Source organism: Balaenoptera physalus, assembly GCF_965194825.1.
Source record: "Balaenoptera physalus genome assembly, chromosome: 8".
Taxonomy (NCBI): domain Eukaryota; kingdom Metazoa; phylum Chordata; class Mammalia; order Artiodactyla; family Balaenopteridae; genus Balaenoptera; species Balaenoptera physalus.
Window position 1 is genome coordinate 111,831,768 of NC_138887.1, and position 25,764 is coordinate 111,857,531.

Genomic DNA, 25,764 nt, shown 5'->3' on the forward strand with positions numbered 1-25,764 from the left:
AGCTAGCGCTCAGGCTCCTCAGGCCACCCAAAGCGGGGCTGGGGAGCAGGTCCTGTGGACCCATGCAGACTGCTGCGGCCATTAGGTCGCAGAGGCAGGGGTGGGGGAGAGGTTCCCCCTGCCTCAAGGTCTGGGCCCGGCCAGTGGGTGCCGTGGCGAGGGCTCTGGAGCTCTGCAGGACACAGCATCCAGGCCCCCCCAGCTCACCCACCGGCCCGAGGTGGGAGGGCCTGGAGGGGCCCTGGGAGAAGACCTTGATACACCTCTTACCACACGCACCCCACCCCGCGAGGACCGCGACATGGCCAACCATTGGCCAAGGGCGACCTCCACCTGCCAGGTGAAGGTTCTCCTGCTTCTGATCTCGCAGTAACAGTTGCTCAGTAACAGGGTAACGGCCGCGTGCTATTGGCTGCACGCCTGCCCCGCCCCTATTACAATACTAGAGTCAGTTCTCTCAGCCATGTGAGGATACAGCAAGAAGGCAGCTGTCTACAAGCCAGAAGGGGGCCCCCACTACCTCCTGTGTCACCTTGATCTTGGACTTTCCAGCCTCAAAAACTGTGAGTAATTAATGTCTATTGCTTAAGCCACCCAATCTGTGGTTTTCTGGTTACAGAGCACCAACTGACTAAGATAATACCCATCCTTCACCGTATCACGTTATCCTACTGGGGCTACAAACATTTTTACCTTTCAGAACTCCCCGACCTATTCCAATGCTGTTATGCTCAGACCATATTGTATCTTTCATCCTTGATTCATACCAGATACACATAGGAATCATGTACTGGGACCTGTACTCCTAATCATCCTCTAGATGATCCAAGGAAAAATGAAAAGTTGCAGGGAACAACATTGAAGAGCTAAAGTGGGGTGTCTGTGCTGCCTCGCGGGATAGGGCGGAATAGAACAGAGAACACCACCCCTATAGTCAAGACTTTTATGACCTCAGGGTAACAGATCAATTTTCCACAAACTTATCTGCATTTGCACCTTCTTTTGCTTACAGTTCAAAATAGTACATACGTTGAGCTGGGGTTTGGGCAGTCTAGTGTGGGAGAGGGGTACAGATTACCGGCAGAAATCATGCATGCTGTAGCAGTAAAATTCCAGATGGAAAACAAGAGTATCTTGGAGAATAAAAGAAATAGGTAGATGAAACCTTGGAAATGCAGGATCTGTACTTTTTAAAACATTCTCCATGTAACCTTTCCCCTAGTCTAGCCTCACAGAGTTTCAGGTAGATTAGAGACAAAGGGAGAGCGCAGGGTCACAGCGACAGCAAAGCGATGGGATAAGAATGGCTGGGGCTTCACTTCAGCTGCACAATGAACTAGTTGAGTGACTTTAGGCAGTTGATTTTAACTTTCTGCATTTTAGTGTCATTATCTGTGTAAAACTACAGTGGTAATAGTGATGGCTAACCTTATTCATCGTTATAGCCCAAACATCCACACGGAATGTGGCATCTAGTAGGTGAGCAGTAATTTATTTTGATGAGGCTGAATGAATGACTAAATAGCCTTTCAAATTCCATCTTCTTGTAATAGTTCAACTCTATATCCACCCTCTTCTCAGTAGCCACATTGAAGAGAAAGTACACAAACCAAGTAAGGACACTTCTTGGATATATCTGGTACGGGAGAAAATGTTTTTATTTAGATACTGTTTTCAGGATGGGAGGAAGGTGGAGCTGACTAACGTGGAGGGCATGAAGAGATGAAGCTGTTTAGTTGGCAGCGATGGTCTTCTGAATCCAGTTCACGTAGTTGCAGACCTTGGTGTAGACACCAGGTTTGCCTTTCAGAGCACAGCCGTAGCCCCAGGAGACAATGCCCTGGAGCTGTCCATTGCAGACCACAGGGCCACCAGAGTCACCCTGGGCAAGAAGGAAGAGCCAGTTAGAACTCACAACTGTGCCCACATGGGAGAAAGGCTCAAAGGTATTCCTCCTTTACCCGGGGACCACCTTCCCAGGCTGCTGACCCTCCATGAAGCCCTTCTCTTTCCCTGGAAAACCAACCCTCAATCTCCATACTGGACCCCTATTCTTTCTTCTACCTCCTTTGAGCTCCCTCTTTCCTTAGTTGCAGGGCTGTAGTGCCAAGAAGAGGTGAGGACTGGGCAGTGCAATGCTGCCCATCTAGCCCTGCTCCTTTCAAAGTTTCCTTCTGCTCTAGCCCTCCTCAGAAGCCCACCTGGATGTACTGTTTGCACATGATCTTCTGTGTATCTTTTCCCCTGATCCCTAACCATTAATATGGCAAAATGAATTTATCATTTATCCCAAATCTATCCCTCAGCCCTCATAATCAGCCCCAGGGACAGCTTTTCAATTTTCTGAGTTTCAGGAAATGGGAAATACTGTGGAGATATGTGAGGCTGAGCTGGAAGGAGAAGGCGTGCAAAGCAACTAACCTGGCAAGAGTCCTTTCCGCCCTCCAGGAAGCCCAGGCACATCATGTTGCTGGTGATCTGGCGGGGATAGGCATTGAGGCAAACGCTGTCAGACAGGATGGGAGCTTTCAGACACTGCAGGAGCTCAGGGAAGCTGGCTGTTGGGAGCAAGAGTGGAAATGGAAGAGGATTACCCATCCAATCTGGGAAATTTCTTTCTCAGTATCTCTCCCCCCTCTTCCCAATATTCCTATCCCTTCTCTCAGATTGCCGGTAACTTCTATTTTGGAAGAACAACTTATATCTGGAGGGTCTTCCAAACGGTTTTCATCAACAAATTGTTCTCTCTCTGACACTAGCATCAGTGACCATAGAGCTCAAATCTAGAGACTTTATTTCTGAAGCGGGGCTATGCTTTGAAAAGTTCCAAATCTCTTAGTCTCTGTTCTGTGTACCTCCTCGCGTTTTGGTTCCCTGCAAATCACTAATCACATTTTAGTTGCATACCTGGCAACTTTACCATAGTCCTTTTTTGTTGTGTTGTCAAGCAGAGGGATGTTATGCATTTCAATTAGTATATTCTAAGACTCCATAGAACCCCACTATTCTCTGGGAACATTGCCTTGAGTGACAGCTAGGGCTAACTGACGCTGAACACGTTTTTCACCTCTAGGATTCTCAGACTTGGTGATTCTGTTCCAGGTGACACTTACAGCCACTGCTCTTGGTGTTGCCCCAGCCAGAGATGAGACACTGGGTACCAGCAGCTGCACAAGATCTTGGCAGAGAGACAGTGGATACTTGAGTGTTGAGAGTGGCAGGTCGGCTCAGTTTAATCAGCATGATGTCGTTATTAAAGTTGTTCTTGTTGTAACTGGGATGGACGATGATCTTGGCTGCACTGATGAATTGCTCGTTGCCCTCAAGGACATCAATGTTGTGTGCTCCCAGACCCACCTGTATTCGGCTGGATTAAAGGATTACAAGTTCTCTAAGACTCCAACGTCAACGTGAGCTCCTTCCCATTCCATTACAACTGAGTCTTGAGCATAAGCACAGACAGAAGCCCCCTGAAGCCCCCCTCACATACACACACAGGTTAGTGTGCACTTAAGGCAGTCCTACCACCTACGGTGCAGGTTAGAGGATTCCTTAGGTAGGCGTCACCCCAAGGCCAGACTCACAACCCAACATCTTGCTAGATTCATTAGGTATAGGAATGGGAACCAAATGATGCCAATCAAGCAGTGGGAGGTGAAAAGACACCTGGTGTTGATTACTCTGGTTGGGATTATCAATTATTGTAGGGAGCCGTGGCAGGCCTCAGAGATATGGCAGAATATGAAGGGAATAGAATGAATTGTGTTTATCTTTAGGTTGTACTGGAAAGTTCCTGTGTTTTGTTACTTGCATATGCCATGATTTTCCTGGTTGAGCTATAATGATTAGAGCTGTTAGGGTTTTCTAGGTATATTTAATCACTCACTATTTTTCTTCCTATGTCTTTATTGCCCTCATTTGGAAGGCCATCAGGGAACTCTAAGGGTATCTTTTTGTGGGAAAATCCCTCAATGCGTACAACGCCTGGGCAGGGGGGAATAATGAGGTCTTGAAATCTGAATGCTCCCCCCTCAAGCCTAACTCTGTAGTTCTCCCTGATTGTGCTTTGGCAGGGCTGGGGATGACCTGACCTCAGAGAACAGGGCTGTGAGTATTGGTTACTTACGACTTGTAGCAGTGAGCTGCGGACAACACCCACTGCCTATTGATGAGAGAGCCCCCGCAGAAGTGGTAGCCAGAGTTCAGGGACACCTGGTAGGGGATGGAATGCGCTGCACAGGTGTAGCCCCCGACAATCTTGTCATCATCGTCAATGGGGAAAGCAACTGACAGAGAGAAATTGGAGCTTTTGTGGAATTTCTACTCAGCAGCAAGGTTTTGCAGATTAACCAGAAAAAAAATAGGTCATGTTTTCTTGTCATGCATAATCAGGAAACAGTGATTTTAATATAATTGTTTTCAAAATCTTATTGTTCTATACATTTAACACATATGCTACTTACACTATTCAAAGTATCTAATTTTTAATTTATGCTTTAAATTTGATCAATATACTGATTTCTTTTACGTATGTCACACACACACACACACACACACACACACACACACACAAATCAGAGACTCCTTACGTAATAAATGCCTTGAAGACCACTAGCTGAGAATATAAAGAATACTTTTTACACAAAACCTTGCTAAGGAGGCATTTAAGTATGTGTTCAATAAAGCTTTGCAGTCACCATGATTGTGTTTATTTGTAGAGTTCAGTATAGGATAAACACCGCATGAGGTGACAGAAAGGAAACTTTTAAATACCACCTGAGAATGTTCTGACCTGGAAAAAATGGGGAGTTTTGTACTTTGGTTTCCACAATCTCTTCTTGGTTCTCACCTAAAATGTTAACTAAATAATCTCATAGAACATTATAAGGTTTCTCTCTCTAATCTTTCCCCTCATCCCAATTATATTTCCAACATTTTTAATTTATTCAGCACTGTAAATTTTCGACCACTGATTTATTATGATTTCTAAGGACTCCAAATGTCTGGGATTATATGATATATGCCCTATTGTTCATATATTTTAAAGTAATTTGAGATAGCCTTTTTTGATATGTAAATATGTGTATTGAATTTATTTATAACAACCAAATTCGGGAAAATTCTGTAGTAAGTTTGAAGTGTACAATAGTATTGAATAGTATAAAAACAGAAATAGTCATTTCTCTATTTCTTTTCATGATTGCATGACATGTTGTTTTACATCAGAGAGATTTCATTAGTGAAGATGTGGTAAAACCAGCCCATAGCTTTTATTCACGAGAAATAGAGTGTCTTTTCCTGTTAAGATCTCTCTTAAGATGCCCTTTAGTATAGAGGAGACTCAGGCAGCCTCTTCAAGGAGCACAAGATTAGTCATTAGTCCCAATTATTAACTCCAAGTTCTTATAAAGATCAAAACAACATTTCCTTAACGTTGACTATCTTTTCTTTTTCACTCTTACTTCATAGACTGTACCTGAAATTCAGGGCAGATTCTTCCCCTTAATACTTTCTACACTGATCACCCCTGCTCCGCATAATCTTCTCCAGCAAGTGAGATTTAGTTATCTACAGACATATGTACTGTACAGTGTTGTTTCAACACCTTAAGCCTCTTGAGTATAGAGATTATATTCAGCATTCATTGTTGTCTTCCAGAGTAGAAAGTGCATCCTTAAAAGAGTCATAGACACCTACTGATCACTTATTGATCAAGACTCACCAGCGACTCCCAGGAGAGCAAGAAAGATGAAGGTCTTCATGGTTGCTCCCCGGATCTGGACTAAGGACTATGCTGAAGGGTTTCCATCCACAGCTATTTATACCACCAGGTTTGTCACTGACACCCATGGCCACAGGTGCTGGAAATGTGATTTCACTGGAAAGTCACAAATCCAAATTTAGAATTCAGTTCCGTGCCACATTGAAGATGATTCAGCATCCAATTTAAACATCCACTTTTGTCCACTTTTCCAGAAGGTTATGGGAATGGAAAAAATGAGCCCACCTGGTAGAAACTGTTCCCCATAATAGAAAAGTAAGTTGGAGTAAGGTCACAGAACAGGGCTACAGGTGTCCTGATTCCCAGAGAAAAAATTTAGGTACTTGGTTGTCTCAAGCATGAACTTTTATGCTGAGGATTATCTTGAGAGCTATACCCTTTATGTAATTAACATTGCCTGTTTCAGAATTACATAATTTGTTTTGTAGTAGCTCTGGCCTTGTATACCCATGTTAATGTTTCATTATTGATAGGAACACTTGTTCTCCTAAAAAAAGAAAAACATTTCTGATTTGAAACCACAATAGTTCAAAATAGGAAAGGGAAAGAATGAGAATAATTTATCCTTATCTGAACTTACTATTTAATAGGCATATGCTAAATACTTAGCCTATTTGTTAAATTAGTAATTCTCAAAACAAGCCTACAAGATCCCTATTATAATTCCCATTTAACAGATGGGAAAACTGAGGCTCACAAAAATATAAGGGACTTTACCAAAATCACAAGGCAAATCCATGGTAGGGTCAGGATTCCAGCCCCGGAAATCTGGCTTCAGTGTCTGTGCTCTCAACCACTACGTAACACTTCCCTAGTCAGCTCACCAAAGTCTGGACACCAAGATAATACAGAGTTCTTGGCCAGCGAAGAGACGATGGGAATTTATTGAGTGCTTACTATAATATGTATCACACCCTGTGGGTGGGATTTTGATACATCTACTCATTCAGTCCTTACAAACAACTTTATAAGTATTGTGCTCTAATTTTTGCCATTTTATAGATGGGGAGGTTGTGGCTTAGAGAAGGTAAGCTTTTTTTCCTCAAATTTTTAATACTATGAGGTGATCCATACAGAGTTCAAACACAAGCAGCCTCACTTCAGAGCCCATGCCCTCCACTGTGATGCCGTACACATAATAGAGGAATGATGAAATAACATTTATATTTTAAGGCAGGACAAGAAAAATTCAACATTACATTCTCTCTGTGTCACCTTGGGCTACCCCCCTTCCTCCTAATGTGCAGTGTGCATCTGCTTTTCATATTAAACAGAGCTCCTCAAAAGTGGGAGTGCCTGCTTGATGGTAAAGATCAACTTTTTTCCCTTTCTTCTGAAGCTAGCGATATAACTTCTTGAAAGTTTTTTCCCAGCTCTGCACGGGGTCATGATGTCTTACTGCTCACTTTGTACTTGCTTACCTGGACTGTGTTTCTTTGGTGAACTTTATGTAAAATATCACTGTGTCATTTTGATGTACGGTCCTGTGTCTCGAAAATGTATACAAACTGTGCCTTTGACTTCTAACAGGCAGAACAGTCTTCAGAGGTTCTTACAGTCTGTCTCACTGGTTGTAATCCTCAGCTTGGCTCAAATAAAATTTCCCTTTTTTCCCCTTAATTTGATAGTTCATTTGAATTTTTCTCGATAGGAGAAGATTCTGAACTCTACCAAATTAAGGGGTGACTACAAGGATCGTATGGAATTCTGAAATATCTAAGAAATGGGTTCCTGGAGCAAGAACTGTCATAATTAATGGGACATGGCGGAAGTATCCAGAATAAGTGAATCTGAGCGAGAACTAACCTTTAGCTAGATATAGCCAAATTCTACACCTATACAATGCATCTGAATGGCCTACCAGGATACCATTTCTGCTTTAGCAAATTGTCACTCCTGAAGTAGGTTCTGTTTCTTCTTCATTTGAAAATTTGCTGATATGAAGATGATTTAGTAGAAGGCAGAGCTTCTCAACTCTGGCACTGTTGATAACATGCACCAGATAATTTTTGTGGGGTGTTGACCAGCACACTGTAAGATACTTATCAGCATCCCTGGCCTCTAGTTACAAGTAGCATTAGGCCTCCTCCCAGTTATGACCAAAAATGTCTCCAAACTACCAAATGTCCTCTTGGGGGTCCATTTCATTCCCAGCTGAGAATGACTGAACTAGGGTGAAAAGATGGCAAAGCAGCTTCTAAGGCTACAGCCATGGGAAAATGCCTGTATTGTCCCTAACTGAACTCAGTAACACTGAGTACATGGTACACAAGGCAGGAAGCTGCCATTCATTGATCCCTAAAAATTAAGAAATACTAAGGAGTAAGGGGAGAACCATTCCCAGAATGAGGAACAGGGTGTCTTCTCATCCCGTCTAATTATCTTCCATGTTGACGTTTCCACAATGAAGTGTTATGTGTTGTATAATTCTACATCACCCCTGAAACTTCCCCCAAACTTCGTCAGGGATCTTAATCCATATGAAAAACACAGCATCTTGGAGAAGAGTTTACACAATAATTGGCTCATATGCTGCTAAGTCCTAGAGGCCTCTCTGTGGTGTGCCCTGGGCTTTTTTTACTTGGACCCATTCTATTAGGAAGGGAAAGAGTGAGGGTTGCCAGCTAAGGAGAGTTATGTAGGATCAATGGCAAATTCCCAGCTAAACACCTTGAGACCTGTCTGGCTGCAGTGTGATGATTCTTCACTCATCTAAAGCAGTAGTGGGGATGTGAGAAAAATGCCAAGTGATCATTTCCAGACTTCAGTAATTCCCATACAACTCTCATACATGTTGCATGTAAACCACTTAGCACAGTGCTTGTACTGTAGTTGCATTCTCATTTTCAAATTACACTTCTTTTCCTGAGTCCCTTCTTAAACAAAGATGTTGATATTGTATGTCTTTGCGGATTTTTATCTAATGCACATTTACATGAACACATGCTATTTTTTAAAAGCTATTTAAGTAAAAATGGTCAGCCATGAACTATGTAAAATCATGCTGAGGAATTCTAATGATGCACATACCAACATGGGACTAGACAGATGGGTGGACAGCATGAAGGTGGGAAAAACCAGGGATAGGTGATGGGGGTAGGGGAGGGGGTGGCTGTGAGTGGAAAGGGTAAGGAGCAGAGTAGACCTGGCATTAAGTGAAGGAGCTTTGTATTCTAAGTGAAAGTCACTAGGAGAATGGTCCCTATTGAAGAGGAATACTGGATCAGTGTGAGCTGTCTCTATATCTATGTATGTGTGTTTGTCATTTCTGTGAAGTGGGTTAACAAATCTGAAGAAAACATCTTTGAATGATTGTGTGGGAGCTTGGACCTTCAAGATATCTTATTCTTCTGAGATATTTCTGTGAAGTTTGACCCTAGGCAATTGAGTTGGGTCTCAGACTAAATAAATATTCTTGTCTGCATTTTATGTGGTTTGGTACTTATACTTCTTTTCCTAACTTCAAACACATGGTGGCCCAGAAGCATGTGTCTGTGTTCATTAATCTGTATTTGTCACCTTTATTTCCCATGCACATGGCTTAGTGGCCTTAGAGGATTATTTAAACTTGTGCCTAAATTGGGTGCTGATTGGGCTCCAGCAAACATATTGATATTTATATTGGCAAGAGCAAGAGTCACCGACCATTAAAGGTAATTTTATGCCCTTTCCTTCAATGAGTCTGTTTTTCCTTTTCTTTGGCTTCTCTAGTCACCTTCCTGGTTAATACATCACCAGTCACTGAGGCTGTGCTGTGCTGGCTCTTTACCTACAATGTGTAGGGAAATTTTAAATAAGAATTTCTCCCCTTGAAACATAATATACTAAGAAACTTACTTAAAAACTGAAGTAAACAATCAGGGCAAATCGGTGTTAGTGAATAGGATGTTCTTTCCTGGTAAAGTAAATCCTGGAACCAGGCTGCGTTTTCCTTGAGAATCCTGCTCAAGGGTGCCATTAGTCTGGGGGCATTTCTCTTCTAGCCACATGTGGTTCTCTCCATGTTTTATGTGCAGGGTCAGAAACCTTTTCTCTTTCCTGTAAAGGGCCAGATAGTAAATGTTTTAGGCTTTGCAGGCAATGTATATGGTCTCTGTCACAGCTACTCTGCTTTTGACCATGAGCAGCCCTAAAGAGTACATGAATAAGTGAGTGCAGCCCTGTTGTTTTTTTTTGCGGCGGGGTTGGGGGGGGGTGTCTGGACTTTAATATTCTCATGGATAAAATGAATACCCAGAGAAAATAATGGGGAAATGGGAGAAGTTAATCTTTGATCCACATATCAGAGTTTTGTTAAAGTGCCGACTTAATTCAGTTATGTCTCTGTCAGAATTCACTTCACATTTCCCTCTCTTCCCACTCGCAGCCACATCCTACCTCCATTCCTCAAGATTAGGTTGGTAAAGCAGGCTTAATACAAGGGCAATTAAGTTTTGTCATAGAGGTTCTCAGGTATGTAACCTGAGACCCACAGCTGTCAGAACAGCATGCGCAAATGCCATCTTGAAATAATTTGGAAACTTGCCACTTCTGAATATGATGGGCTAGTGAGGCATTTATTAAGAGAAAACCTTCTATTGGATTGGAAGGAAATGAGATTAGGAAGAGAAACAGAGATGGATGAAGGTGAAAATGATGCTGAAGGTCAAAGTAGAGCATCACAAATGGAAAATGACAAGAAAGAGGGAAAAATTATAGTACACACCCCACATTAATTTTTTGACAAAGACAGTTTTCTTTCAGATATATTTATATCCCCACCAGGAAAACTTTTTGTGATTTGTCTCCAAGCTCCATCATCCCAACCTTCTTCAATATACCCACCTTGCTTTTATGGGATACATTTCCTAAATCAAAGTACACAGATATCCAAAGAGTTCCATTACTAGGCTCAGAAATATTTTTCTATTATAGCTTTGGAAATTCGGGGATTAGGAAAAACCTAGTAGGCACCTTGAATTCCACTCTAGGAAGAAGACACAGTTCCTGGGACATAGGCTAGTGAGCAACCATTCACAAGTGCTGTAACCCTCAAAACTCTCTGTCATTGTCACTTTCCTACTTCATCCTTGTGAGTGACAGTCATCAGACAAAGTATTTAGCAATCTTAGTAGAGAAGACAGGTTCACATAGGATAAGTCATGTCAAGCTGACCCCATTTTCTTTTGGGTGAGCTCACTAGACTGAGGAATTTGGAAGAAATTGGAACTAGCATGTCTTGTTTTCAGCAAAGCACTTGACAATGTTTCTATGGTATTTTTGCAGTTTCCATGGTATTTTTGCAGGTAAGGAGTTGATACATGCTCTTGCTGCTGTACTCCAAGGTAGATTCCCAGCTGATTAACAACTTTTCTCCAAAGTGCTCTCTCAGAGCCCATATGAGATGTAGCAAGAAGTCCCTGAGGTCTCTGATTTGAGATCACAGAAAGCCATGTAGCTGATTTGCTAGTGACCCAGAGCTGAGAAGAATCAACACCGCAGGTGACTGAATCAAGGCACCAAAGATATAACATCCAATGTAAAAATCTCCCTGGTTTGTCCAAGTAGTCCTCCAATCATTTTATTCTCTTAAGTGCTACTACCAGACTCAACTTTGACCCACGATTTGATATAATGCCATTCCTAGACAAATGGAATTCAAGGACATCAAGGCTAATGACAGAGCATCAAGTGATATTGGTCAATCGTCCCCCTGGGCTCTTGTCTCCTCTCTGCTCAAGCATCTTGGCTGTCACCATTTCCTTGAGACCAAGTCCTCATTTGATCACCATCTCCAATTAATGGGTTTCTTTTGTTCTCAGGTTTTTGTGTCAATACCCACTTAGTATCCTAACTCCTTAGAAAAGTGTTCAGCTTTACCAGTCTGAAGCCAAACTGTCACCCCCAAGCCCAACTTACTGCCTTCTTTCCATCCCTCTGAGGCTGACAGCCATCTTCATGGGGTGTAGGGGATGGATCTATTCCTCTCAGTCCTGCCAAAGTAGCCCCAACCCACCTTTTGAGGTGCTGGCACAGGTCATAAAAGGGAAAGAGGGAATGTGAGCTGCAGAAACTAACAAGGGCAGTGATTCCCCAAGCACATCCCCCTCAGGACCAGGGAAGTGCACTCAGAAGACAGGAACCTGGGCAGAGAGACACCGGGTCCCATCCTGTCTGAGCTGAGGAGGGCTCCAAGCTCCTCTGCTGTGTGGTCCTTTGTCTCCTGGGAGCAGGTGAGTCCTGGGAACAGGTGGGACAGCTTTGTCTTTGAACTTCTAGCTTTTTCCATGGAGCTGCCTCAGGAGACTCTCTGAATGTGGTTTCTGAATTGCTCAGGCCCTATGGACACTGGAATTATATTTTTATTATAACTTTTGAATTTTGTTGCAAGATTTGATTTCCTTGTCATGAAGACAACTAGATTTTGAGCTCCTGAAGAAACATTTTGTGGTTAAATCCCCAGTTTGTAACTCTGTCTCTGGAACGGAGTAGATGCTTGAGCTCCTCTTTGCCCCTCGGGCACTTGAGCCCCATCTACAATATCCCCACCAAAGGTCATCCAGCCTCTGTTGCAGAGAGGAGATCATGGTATCTCCTCAACCATCCAGTTAGAAAATTCTTCCTTGTGTTGAACCAGGAAACGGTCTAGTTAAAGCTCTGACCATTTTTTCTTAGTCTTGTCCCTTGGGAAGATAGAACCAGGAGAGTCATAGTAAGAAAATAAGTGGTCACTAGAGGCCAAAACCAGCAGAAGATTGTGGGTTCTAGAATAGTACAAGGAGAGTCAAGATAAGCCAGGGTTCCAGTCCGTTAGAGACTCCTTTACCTCTGTATATAGCAGGAACACATCTCAAAAAGCAATCTCAGAAGTTGTTTCACGTTACTGGAGAAAGGCATGCCAGACAGTACTAGCTGAAGCTAGAGGCTAGCTTCATTTTAGACAACGTAGCAGAGCTATTTCTTAGAAAGAATAAATCGGTATAGGACTCGTTAGAGAGCTTAAAGATCTGGTTAAACTCCTCTCCTTCAAAAACCCTTTTCCAACTCTGGCAGACCCCAAATGATAACTGTTTTTTCTATATATTCTTTCAATGCTGGTAAATACAGTTTATACCCCATTATTTTATTTTATTTATTTATTTATATTGAAATATAGGTGATTTACAATATTATATTATTTTCAGGTGTACAGAATAATGCTTCAATATTTTATAGATTATACTCCATTTCAAGTTATTACAAAATAATGACTATATTTAGATAAGCAACAAGGATATACTGTATACCCATTATTTTATGATTGGTGAAATATATAGTTATTTCTTTCTTCAGGTGCTTCATCTTGATATTGGCTCTGTCTTACTGTCTAAAATATTCACATACACCAAAAATAAATCTGTATATTCTATGGTTTTTGTTTTTTATTGTTTTATTTCTCCTTTCCACACAGAACCCATTGCTATCAGGGCACTTCTATTGATACGCATAGAATCAATATGGCTGTTTGATGACCAGAACATAGCATGGGACCAGTCCTTGAGGAAGCTGAGACTTCAGGCAGGCTCTCAAATGCTGAGAAGACAGCATCTGGTTGTGGTTCTAAAGCCTGGGATCCTAGCAAGATGAACAGGTGGTGATTAGACTGTTTGCTCATCTGGGAGTGTTGGAAGGTAACCCCTAGGGAGGAAATAGTGAAAAGCATGTAGCGGGCTCTCAGGAATAGCTGTTGTTTCAGGCAAAAGGAGTACACCTTTAATATGCCATGCAAGACTGACAGGTAAGAAGGGGGGTTTTGATAGGAAGGAGAAAAAATAAAATAATTAAGATATGTATATTATCTTGATTGTGAGGATGGTATAGGTGTTTTCATATGTCCACACTCCTCAAATGGTACACATTAGATGTGTGCAGTTCTTTTCATATCAATTGTGCCTCAATAAAGCTGTTAAAAATAAATAAAATAGGGACTTCCCTAGCGGTCCAGCAGTTAAGACTCCGCGCTTCCAATGCAGGGGACGTGGGTTCGATCTCTGGTCGGGGAACTAAGGTCCCACATGCCGCTCGGTGTGGCCAAATAAATAAATAAATAAAATTATGAAGAACAACATGCAGGAAATTTTAAAAAGGAATTGGAAAAAAAAAAGATACAGCCTGTGACCTTAAAAAGAGAAAATTCAGTAGGGAAGACAAGTACCCACATGACAAAAATGTGTTATAATAGGAGGGGGATTAAAAAAAAAGGGAAAATCTAGGACTTTTGGAACCAAGAAATTGGCATTGCTTCTTGGAGGACAGGGTGAAAAAAATGAGAAATGCAAGTTGTTCAAAGAAGTCAGGTAAATTAAGTACACATTCATTAGCTATAATCATCACCCTGTCTGGATCTGTCTAGAGCGTATGGGAAACAGACAAGGTCTGTCTGAGGTTCCGCAGATTATGCAATAAGCATCCTGTGAAGTGAAATATCTCTGTTGTCAGAGGACTGAACTGGTGCATTTCTTTGTATCTGTGCAGGAAGGAGCCCAGTGCAAGATGACAGAGACCATGCCAAGCGAGGAGGGCATTCCTGAGTGAGTGGGGTGTTGGAGCCCAAGTAGGGTGAGGCCAGCAGGCTGGTGAAGGGCACCCACACAGGGCAGGGCATGCCTGTTGTGGTGTATCGGAAACTGGACTGAGGTAAGGAGGGTTCTGACGTGGGTAGACGCCCTGACACAGGGTCAGATCCAAGCAGAGTGAGAAGGGCATTTACAAAGGAGCAAAAGTGGCCATTGCAATGGACAACTGGGTACCTGCAAGGATCCAATATGTAAATCTATGAAAGATAACAGGAGCCAGGTTTCTCAGTGTTGGATAAGGGGATTGCAAATATGGAAAGGCAGAACACTAGAATAAACCTTACAATATTGGAATTGGAAACAGAAGTATTTCTGTAAACTCATGTTTTTTCCATATTCATAGATAAATATAGAATTAAAGATACATGTAAATGTGTGTACATGTATGTACATATATATATACGTATATTCCCTAACTCTGTCCACTGTGATGACCCTAAAGTAGTCACCCCCAAAGCCCAGATGTAGTGCCCATGTCTTATTTTCTAAATACCATTATCCAATGTATTATCTATATATGGTGATAGATGGTAACTAGAATTATTGTGGCGATTATTTTGTAATGTATAGAAATATTGAATTGTTGTGTTATGTACCAGGAAATAATATAGTGTTGTAGGTCAATTATACTTCAAAACCAAACAGACGAACAAACAAACAAACTCATAGCAAAAGAGATCAGAGGCAAGAGGTTGGGGAAGAGGGAATTGGATGAAAGTGGTCAAAAGGTACAAACTTCCAGTTATAACATGAACAAGTACTGGGCATGTCATGTACAACATGATGAATATAATTAACATTGCTCTGTGTTATGTATGAAAGTTAAGAGAGTAAATCCTAGAAGTTCCCATCACAAGGGGAAAAAAATTTTCTTACATTTGGTATCTATGTGAAATGATGGATGTTCATTAAATTTATTGTGATAATCATTTCATGATGTATATAAATCAAATAAGTATGCCGTACACCTTAAACTTACACAGTGCTGTATGTCAATTATATCTCAATAAAACTGGAATAAAAAACACACAAAAATAAATAAATACCATAATCCACTCAAAGGAACTAGGACTCTGCAGAAACAGCTGATACCAAGATGGAGACAGGGAAAGTACAAGACGAGACTTGAATGTCTTCTTGTGCTGTGAAGGAAGGAAATACTCAAAGAATGATAGAGACCCTGACAGGAAGGAAGGTTTAAGAAGGGAAACAATGTCCCTATTTCCATATCTCCTTTGGTTAATACTTGATGCACACTGAAAAATTATTATTCTATACCTATCCTTTAAAATTAAAGAAAAAAATAGTACCAAAAGCTCACCTCATGCCAGGCAAATTAATTTTTATCATTTACATTTCAGCCTTGTATCCTAACTTCCGTAAAGCCGCCAGTAAAAATACACTAACAGCAAACATACCACATGTGGAACACATTTTTTAAATGGTTAGATTGACTCATTACATATGGTCTCTTACTATTTTCCATTATATTCATTTATGCATTTGTTCATTAAATAAGCATGGATTAAGTACCTGCAAAGTGTTGAGTATAGTTAGATGAGCCAAGGACACTGGGAGGTCCCGGCACATCAGCCTGGTAAACGGCGGGCTGGGGGTGGAGAGTTTACCCTGACTGGCTCATGCTGTTTCAGACTTGGACAGAGGCTCGGAGACCATTATTTCAGACTCTCCCCTCATTCAGGTTTCATGGATGAAGAAATGATAAGGTGAGAAGATGAAATGATGGAGCCATCTAAAAACCAATTATATTTTAACCTTCCTAAAATACACACTTTAAAACTCTCCAAACTATACATTATCTGAAAAACCTGACTTATTGCTCCTATAAGTCTAGTAGCATCTTGAGGACGAGAACATTTTTTTCACAAATGCTTGTTGAGCTAATTAAAATAGTCTGTGTGCTCCATGAGGGTCTGTTTTACTCACTTCTCTATTCCTAGTCCTTGAACAATACCTGGCATATATAGTACGTGTTCAACAAACACTTACTGAAAAATATTTTTTAAAAAAAGAATATGCTAAGCAAGTATGTATATGGTGGTGGTAGTCGGCGATGTTTCGCCAGCACGTGATAGTAATAGTCGCTAAAGCTTTTCTTTGGTGCTTCAGGTGTCTCCTTGCCTGTGTATTTCCCTGCCTTAAACGTCTCTGCTTCATCCCTATCCATCATCTCTGCTCCCAGAGCTCTATCAGGAGGACTGGGGTCCCACGACTGAGATGAGGTTAACGTGCCTCTTTGACCCCTATGAGGAGTTGTGACTTTACCGAAACTCCCGGATAGAATGGGGGGCGGGGAGGGAAGGTGTATGGACAGTTGAGAGTTGAGAGCACTAAGGTCCATTGCACGTGGCACCTGCCCAACCTCAACAGCAGTGTGTCTGCTATCCCTTTGGCTCACAGCCCTCAGAAGCTTTTGTTTTGCCCCTGCATCCTCCTCTGTGTATATCTGCTCCATATTCAGGCTCAGCAACCCAAGGAGGTGAGATGCTCCCTGGGGGTACAGGTTGCAGCGTATTCCTCTCGTATTCCCCTCAGCACCCACTGAGGGGTTCTTCCTATCTAGTTAGCCCCGAGTTCCTGGGTCTTAAAATGACAAACAGCTGGTTCCAGGGAGGGGCTCTGATGACCTGAGCAAGGCAGCCTGTCTGAGTTAAATCAGGATGAGGCTTGAGGGGGATGGTCCTGCATCCCCGAGAGGCAGCAGGGGAGGATATCTGCCCAAAGTGGGGGGCGGGGCTGTGTGTATGAGGGAGGAGGAGGAGCTAGACAGTAGGAAGAGGGAGGAAAGACCCCGTTATTTGTTGGGCGTGGGGAGCAAATTGCGAGCAAATTGCAAACAAGGCAGCTGAGAAACCTCCTTGGGAAGCTGGGGCTTGGTGGCGCGTCTCTTCCTCTGCCCCCGCCCCTGTACGCCCAGTCCTGCCATGCCAGCCCCGACTCACCTCTGCAGGTGCTGGCACAGGGCATGAGAGGGAAAGAGGGAATGTGAGCTGCAGAAACTGACGGGGCCGTGACTCCCCAAGCACATCCCCTTCAGGACCAGGGAAACACCCTCAGAGGACTGGGACCTGGCAGGGAGACACTGGGTCCCATCCTGTCTGAGCTGAGGAGGGCTCCAGGCCCCTCTGCTGTGTGGTCCTGTGCCTCCTGGGAGCAGGTGAGTCCTGGGAACAGGTGGGACATCTTTGTCCTTGAACTTCAAGTTTTTTTCATGGAGCTGCCTCATGAGACTCACTGAATGTGGTTTCTTGCTCCCAGAGGCCCTTTGGACACTGGAATTACCCAGACCCCAAAACACCCGGTGACAGTGATGGGGAGCAACGGGACCCTAAAGTATGAACGACATCCGGGACGTAATTCTATATACTGGTATGCACAGAATGCTGAGAAATCACTGCAGCTCCTGTTTTTCTAACAGTAAGCCTCATCCAGATTGAGAAATCAGTCCAAGACGGGAGGGCCGTGGGCTAATCCCAGCCCTCTGACTGTAGGCCCCGCTAAGACCTCTTACTGCCTTCCTGTCTTGGTCCAGGACAGAAGAACTGAGTTTTCCCTTTGGCCACAAGGGGGCACTGTGACTCTCCTGAGATTCAGCGAGAAGAGGGAGGGTCGAGAGAACTCCCTGGATGGGAGAGGGTTGAGAGAGAGTCCGGGTTTGTTCACAACACAGGAGAATGTGGTTTGCGGAGGCTGTGAGTCAGTGCTGAAATGTGAGGGGTTAAACGCAGACTATTGGCTTTGTGTTGATCTGCAGGTGTTTTTTTTTTCTTATTAACAGGAGCTACTTTTATTTATTTATTTTTAACATTTTATTGGAGTATAATTGCTTTACAATGGTGTGTTAGTTTCTGCTTTATAACAAAGTGAATCAGTTATACATATACCTATGTTCCCATATCTCTTCCCTCTTGCATCTCCCTCCCTCCCACCCTCCCTATCCCACCCCTCTAGGTGGTCACAAAGCGCCGAGCTGATCTCCCTGTGCTATGCGGCTGCTTCCCACTAGCTATCTATTTTACTTTTGGAAGTGTATATATGTCCATGCCACTCTCTCACTTTATCACAGCTTACCCTTCCCCCTCCCTATATCCTCAAGTCCATTCTCTAGTAGGTCTGTGTCTTTATTCCCGTCTTGCCCCTAGGTTCTTCATGACCTTTTTTTTTTTTTTCTTAGATTCCATATATATGTGTTAGCATACGGTATCTGTTTTTCTCTTTCTGATTTACTTCACTCTGTATGACAGACTCTAGGTTCATCCACCTCACTACAAATAACTCAATTTCGTTTCTTTTTATGGCTGAGTAATATTCCATTGTATATATGTGCCACATCTTCTTTATCCATTCATCTGTTGATGGACACTTAGGTTGCTTCCATGTCCTGGCTATTGTAAATAGAGCTGCGATGAACATTGTGGTACATAACTCTTTTTGAATTATGGATTTCTCAGGAATATCTTTTTCCATCCCCTGACTTTCAGTCTGTATGTGTCCCTAGGTCTGAAGTAGGTCTCTTGTAGACAGCATATATACAGGTCTTGTTTTTGTATCCATTCAGCCAGTCTGTGTCTTTTGGTGGGAGCATTTAATCCATTTACATTTAAGGTAATTATCAATATGTATGTTCCTATTACCATTTTCTTAATTGTTTTGGGTTTGTTATTGTAGGTCTTTTCCTTCTCTTGTGTTTCCTGCCTAGAGAAGTTCCTTTAGCATTTGTTGTAAAGCTGGTTTGGTGGTGCTGAATTCTCTTAGCTTTTGCTTGTCTGTAAAGGTTTTAATTTCTCCATCAAATCTGAATGAGATCCTTGCCGGGTAGAGTAATCTTGGTTGCAGGTTTTCCCCTTTCATCACTTTAAATAGGTCCTGCCACTCCCTTCTGGCTTGCAGAGTTTCTGCTGAAAGATCAGCTGTTAACCTTATGGGGATTCCCCTGTGTGTTATTTGTTGTTTTTCCCTTGCTGCTTTTAATATTTTTTCTTTGTATTTAATTTTTGATAGTTCGATTAATATGTGTCTTGGCATGTTTCTCCTTGGATTTATCCTGTATGGGACTCTCTGTGCTTCCTGGACTTGATTAACTATTTCCTTTCCCATATTAGGGAAGTTTTCAACTATAATCTCTTCAAATATTTTCTCAGTCCCTTTCTTTTTCTCTTCTTCTTCTGGGACCCCTATAATTCGAATGTTGGTGCATTTAATGTTGTCCCAGAGGTCTCTGAGACTGTCCTCCATTCTTTTCATTCTTTTTTCTTTATTCTGCTCTGCAGTAGTTATTTCCACTGTTTTATCTTCCAGGTCACTTATCCGTTCTTCTGCCTCAGTTATTCTGCTATTGATTCCTTCTAGAGAATTTAAAATTTCACTTATTGTATTGTTCATCATTGTTTGTTTGCTCTTTAGTTCTTCCAGGTCCTTGTTAAACGTTTCTTGTATTTTGTCTGTTCTATTTCCAAGATTTTGGATCATCTTTACTATCATTATTCTGAATTATTTTTCAGGTAGACTTATTTCCTCTTCATTTGTTAGGTCTGGTGTGTTTTTACCTTGCTCCTTCATCTGCTGTGTGTTTTTCTGTCTTCTCATTTTGCTCAACTTACTGCGTTTGGGGTCTCCTTTTCGCAGGCTGCAGGTTCGTAGTTCCCGTTGTTTTTGGTGTCTGTCGCTAGTGGCTAAGGTTGGTTCAGTGGGTTGTGTAGGCTTCCTGGTGGAGGGGACTAGTGCCTGTGTTCTGGTGGATGAGGCTGGATCTTTTCTTTCTGGTGGGCAGGTCCACGTCTGGTGGTGTGTTTTGGGGTGTCTGTGGCCTTATTATGATTTTAGGCAGCCTCTGTGCTAATGGATGGGGTTGTGTTCCTGTCTTGCTAGTTGTTTGGCATAGGGTGTCCAGCACTGTAGCTTGCTGGTCGTTGAGTGAAGCTGGGTCTTGGCATTGAGATGGAGATCTCTGGGAGATTTTTGCTGTTTGATATTACATGGAGCTGGGAGGTCGGTTGTGGACCAGTGTCCTGAAGTTGGTTCTCCCACCTCAGAGGCACAGCCCTGATGCCTGGCTGGAGCAGCAAGAGTCTTTCATCCACATGGCTCAGAATAAAAGGGAGAAAAAATAGAAAGAAAGAGAGAAAGAGAGAAAGAAAGAAGAAAGAAAGAGAAAGAAAGAAAGAAAAAGGAAGGAAGGAAGAAAGAGAAAGAAAAAAGAAAGAAAGAAAGAGAGAGAGAGAAAGAAAGAAAAAATAAAATAAATTTATTAAAATAAAAAATAAAGAATAATTATTAGGAAAAAATTTTTAAAAAGTAAAAAAAAAAAAACGGAGAGACAGAACCCTAGGACAAATGGTAAAAGCAAAGCTATAGAGATAAAATCACACACAGAAGCATATACATACACACTCACAAAAAGAGAAAAAGGGAAAAAATATATATATATATATCTTTGCTCCCAAAGTCCACCTCCTCAATTTGGGATGATTCGTTGTCTATTCAGGTATTCAACAGATGCAGGCACATCAAGTTGTTTGTGGAGTTTTGATCCACTGCTCCTGAGGCTGCTGGGAGAGATTTCCCCTTCTCTTCTTTGTTTGCACAGCTCCTGGGGTTCAGCTTTGGATTTGGCCCCGCCTCTGCGTGTAGGTCACCTGAGGGCGTCTGGTCTTCGCTCACACAGGACGGGGTTAAAGGAGCAGCTGCTTCGGGGGCTCTGGCTCACTCGGGCGGGGGGAGGGAAGGGTACGGAGGAGGTGGGGCGAGCCTGCGGCGGCAGAGGCTGGCGTGACGTTGCACCAGCCCGAGGCGCGCCGTGCGTTCTCCCGGGGAAGTTGTCGCTGGATCACGGGACCCTGGCAGTGGCGGGCTGCACAGGCTCCCGGGAGGGGCGGTGTGGAGAGTGACCTGTGCTTGCACACAGGCTTCTTGGTGGCGGCAGCAGCAGCCTTAGCGTCTCATGCCCGTCTCTGGGGTCCACGCTGATGGCCGCGGCTCGCGCCCGTCTCTGGAGCTTGTTTAGGCGGCGCTCTGAATCCCCTCTCCTCGCGCACCAGGAAACAAAGAGGCAAGAAAAAGTCTCTTGCCTCTTCGGCAGCTGCAGACTTTTTCCCGGACTCCCTCCTGGCTAGCTGTGGTGCGCTAACCCCTTCAGGCTGTGTTCACGCCGCCAGCCTCAGTCCTCTCCCTGCGATCCGACCGAAGCCCGAGCCTCAGCTCCCAGCCCCGCCCGCCCCGGCGGGCGAGCAGACAAGCCTCTTGGGCTGGTGAGTGCTGCTCGGCGCCGAGCCTCCGTGCGGGAATCTCTCCGCTTTGCCCTCCGCACCCCTGTGGCTGCGCTCTCCTCCGTGGCTCCGAAGCTTCCCCCCTCCGCCACCCGCAGTCTCCGCCCGCGAAGGGGCTTCCTAGTGTGTGGACACCTTTCCTCCTTCACGGCTCCCTCCCACTGGTGCAGGTCCCGTCCCTATTCTTTTCTCTCTGTCATTTCTTTTTTCTTTTGCCCTACTCAGGTACGTGGGGAGTTTCTTGCCTTTTGGGAGGTCTGACGTCTTCTGCCAGCGTTCAGTGGGTGTTCTGTAGGAGCAGTTCCACGTGTAGATGTATTTCTGATGTATCTGTGGGGAGGAAGGTGATCTCCGCGTCTTACTCTTCCGCCGTCTTGAAGCTCCCCCTCCTGCAGATGTTTCTGTCCCAGCGAAGAGCCTGGACCACCAGACTCGTTGCCTGTGAGCCTGCGTGGGAGTCGAGGGACAGGGGTTTGAGGTGCGGAGGGTGAGAGCCCTCGGGCAGGCGCAGGCCCGTCAGAGAGGCACAGGGGAGCGGTGCGCTGTGAGCTGCTGGGGCTCAGCCAGGGAGCCCCACAGGCCAGAGCTTTCCTGGGGATCTTGCAGAGACGGTAAAAACCTAGGGACGTCTACCTGCCAGGCCAAAGGAGACCTGGAGCCCTGTGCCTCACTCCAGCGTGTCCGGGGGTTAAAGTAAAAAGGGCTTTATTCTTGCCCCTCTGCTGGGTGGTCCTCTTCCTTCCTGGAACAAGAGAGTCGGGAGCAATGAGATGAAACCCCTTTCCTGGGTTTGAGAAAACGGTTCCATCAAAATATCAGCAACAAACTTCCTTCTGGACTCTGCCTCTAACTTCCATCCCTGCCTACAGTGACACATGGGGCTTCGTCCAGAAACGAAAACACCTGATACCGAAACACTAGAGGTACAAGAGACAGACATCCGAAAGATAGACCTAAATATGACTTTTCACTTGTTTTAACTCAAGGCTCCTGCCTCATTTTTAAAAGAAAAACATTTGGGGGACTTCCCTGGCGGTCCAGTGGCTAAGACTCCGTGCTCCCGATGCAGGGGACCCAGGTTCGATCCCTGGTCAGGGAACTAGCTCCCACATGCCGCAACTAAAGATTCAGCATCCAAATAAATAGATTTTTTTTAATTTTTAAAATTTGGAATTTCTCTTTCTTCTTGGAAATCCAAGAATGCCATTACCTTTGGTGTAAACTCTAGTTGTATATAGCAGGAGGAAGCTTCAGAATATCTATTTATTTTACCGTATATGTTCTCCCATTCTGCCTGAAGTTAAAGTCTGGTTGGCCAGTCACAGAAAAAATGTTAGCTCTTCTGTGAAGGTTCATTTTGCAGTTCATCTCAGGATAGAACAGAGGAATCTACTAAAGAAAGCCAACTCATTTGTCCATGCTCAAATCTAAATTTCTTAACATTATTATGAGCCACTTTCAAAATCTGCTGAAAGTTATAAACATTAGAAAGTGCGGGAACACGCACTTCTAAGCTCAATATTGAATATTCTAAGTGACTACCTTTAATTTAAGGCTTGAGAATTCAGGGTCCCCTGAACCTCCCCCACTCCCACCTCCACCAAACATCTATAGCTTCTTCCTAAAAGCAAAAATAAGGTGACATCTAATCATTTTTGAAAGTTAATAAGTAATGCCTGTTCATCATAATATTGTGTTTACTTTTTGTCAATTGTTGCCTGTATTACTTTCAAGTGACTTCAAGATTAAACATTTCTGATCCATGTAATAATAGAAACAGTAAATATAAATATTTTAAGTTAGAGGAGATTTCAAAGTCTAAATAGGCAAATAGCATGAGTTGATGACTTCTAAGGTGAAGGGTGAATGACCTGCAGAGGGTCACGTCTGGTTTTGATCTGGATTTTCATTTGGAAAACCAGTGACCACTGGTCCACCTGCAGGCGTATGTTTGCAGCAGTTGATGTGTACATTGACTTTTCTATTTTTGTCAATACAAGAAAGGGGATTTTTTTCAAGGTCAGGGCCACCAGCAACTAACAGCCAGGTGAGCAGAATGGAAGGGAAATCATGGTCCTTGTCAATTTTGCAAACCTGAGAAACCAATTTTGAGCACCAGTAAAGAAAGAGAGAAAATTCGATGAAACTGAAATCTTCATGGGACTCTCTGCCCAGGTAACTAAATTGGACAGAATTGGGATCAAGAGATTGTCCTTCCATCCCATTCTGCCAAAGCACATGGCCCAGTTTCCTCCCCCTCTCCCCCCAAGTCCAAGTTCTTAGGGAGCTGGTGAAAAGAGACAGCTCTGCCGGGAGGAACCCTGTTCTCGTGAAAGTCACAAAAAGCAGAGGCAGTGGTGGAAGTTTTGCTTCTAGAATGGCAGGAAGGTTTCGCTTTCAAAACATACTGACACATGCCTCTTCCCACTAACATACAAACTCTGGGAAACTGTCCAAACATGAGAAGGAGTTTAGATATTGGACAGCCAAAAATACGACCGATGTCCAAAACACACATCCTGATATCGTTTCAGCCTGTTTCCTTTTTGCTCTAGTTCTTCTCCAGCTTTCTGCCTCATCACCAGAGTCCTATGACTCTTCACCTTTTTGTGGATCAAGTTAGCTTCATGCTACAATTACTGTGTTTTTCCTTCCTTGTTTACTCTCTACTGTAATTGAACCCTGGCGCTTCCCAGCATCCCAGCATCAGCCTCCTGTTCTCCCTGCAGAGGTTTCCCCTTCTCTGATCTAGCTGGACCCGTCAGAAAAGAAGCACAAAGAAGCTATTTCTTTGTTCCTCTCTTTCCTTTGGGCAATTCCTGATAGACAAGGGAAAACATCGGGCTTTCAGACTCTCCTGTGAAAACCAGAAAACAACAACCAGAACTGACATACCTCATGTGAGGCACTTTTCTTTCAATCAGTTTCAATCCAGCATCTCTTTGGATGGTGTGCACCTGATTTTTCAAGGGCATGTGCATAAATGCTAATGTAAATAATTCATGTGAAATCTACTTTTTAAGAATGGTTGCTTCTTTGTATGGTCAGAATCACTAATATATGTAGCCTCCTGTCAGTTTCATTTTTGACTCTTTCCTTCTTTCCTTCTATCCTTTCTTCCCCCCTCCCTTCTTCCCTTCCCTCTTTTCTTTGAAAAGCTTCACAAGCAAGCTGTGTTGTGCAATGAGGTAGGTACTTAAGATACTGGCTGCATAAGACCCACGAGCCAGTTAACATCTAGAGGTGCCCCTGGTTAGGATCATACAATTTTAAAACTGGACAGAGACTTAGACATGATTTATTTCAGCCCATTGTTTTGTAGATGAGGAAATGGGAAGCCATGTGCAGGACAGTATTTAACTGTATTAATACTGATTATATTTCTAATGTCTGCATAACATGTATTTTATCTTTCTGGTCTAGGGTAATCTGTAAATTTCTTTTGGCTCCTATCAGAATATAAACATCATGAGAATGAGAACGCTGTCTTACTCAAGCTTTGCACTAAGCAGCCATTCAATGATTGCCAACAAATAAAGCATGCATGTGGTTCTGGGACCGTGGTCGTTTCCCTTTTGTTCACTATCTTGTCTCTAGTGCTTGTTCTGTGCTCAAAGAAAAGCAAATGAACCACTGGGTCTGTCTCTGAAGGGGGTTTCACCAGTAATTGACAGCGGTGCCGTACTTTGTGCACGTGTGTGTGTGTGTGTGTGTGTGTGTGTATGTGTGTGAGAGAGAGAAAGAGAGAGAGAGAGAGATGTCTCCGGGGCACTTGGTGCCCTGGTCTCACTCTGGGTCCTTGCTGACTTGGCTTTTACCGAGGGCTGGGGCGGCGTCCGGGGGCACTGAGATCTGAGAACTGCACCTTGCCGGCCACTAGGAGGCGCTGCGGCCCTACAGGATCCTAGAGGCTGGTGGAGGAGGGCAAAGACTGTGGGAAGGAATGAAGGGGGGGAGGTTCTCAGTGTGGGTGATGCCACCGGCTGGAGACATTTTTGGTTGTCACAACGGGGGTGGGGAGTGCTACGGACAGGTAGTGGACAGAGACCAGGGATGCTACTAAACGTCCTACAGCCCCCAAACCAAGAACTATCCGTGCAAT

At 43.5% G+C, this 25,764-nt stretch overlaps 1 protein-coding gene across 1 annotated transcript; it reads right to left on the bottom strand.

Moving 5' to 3' along the window:
* Positions 1-228: 228 nt before the first annotated feature.
* On the bottom strand, positions 229-14,380 carry LOC309665315 (trypsin). The gene is made up of 5 exons (XM_082471450.1): positions 5,723-14,380; positions 4,127-4,286; positions 3,114-3,367; positions 2,422-2,558; positions 229-1,882 (listed from the first exon to the last, which is right to left on the bottom strand). Exons 1-5 carry the CDS (start codon positions 5,760-5,762, stop codon positions 1,733-1,735), a joined length of 741 nt encoding a protein of 246 aa, XP_082327576.1. The 5' UTR covers positions 5,763-14,380; the 3' UTR covers positions 229-1,732.
* Between the last annotated feature and the right edge of the window lie 11,384 nt (positions 14,381-25,764).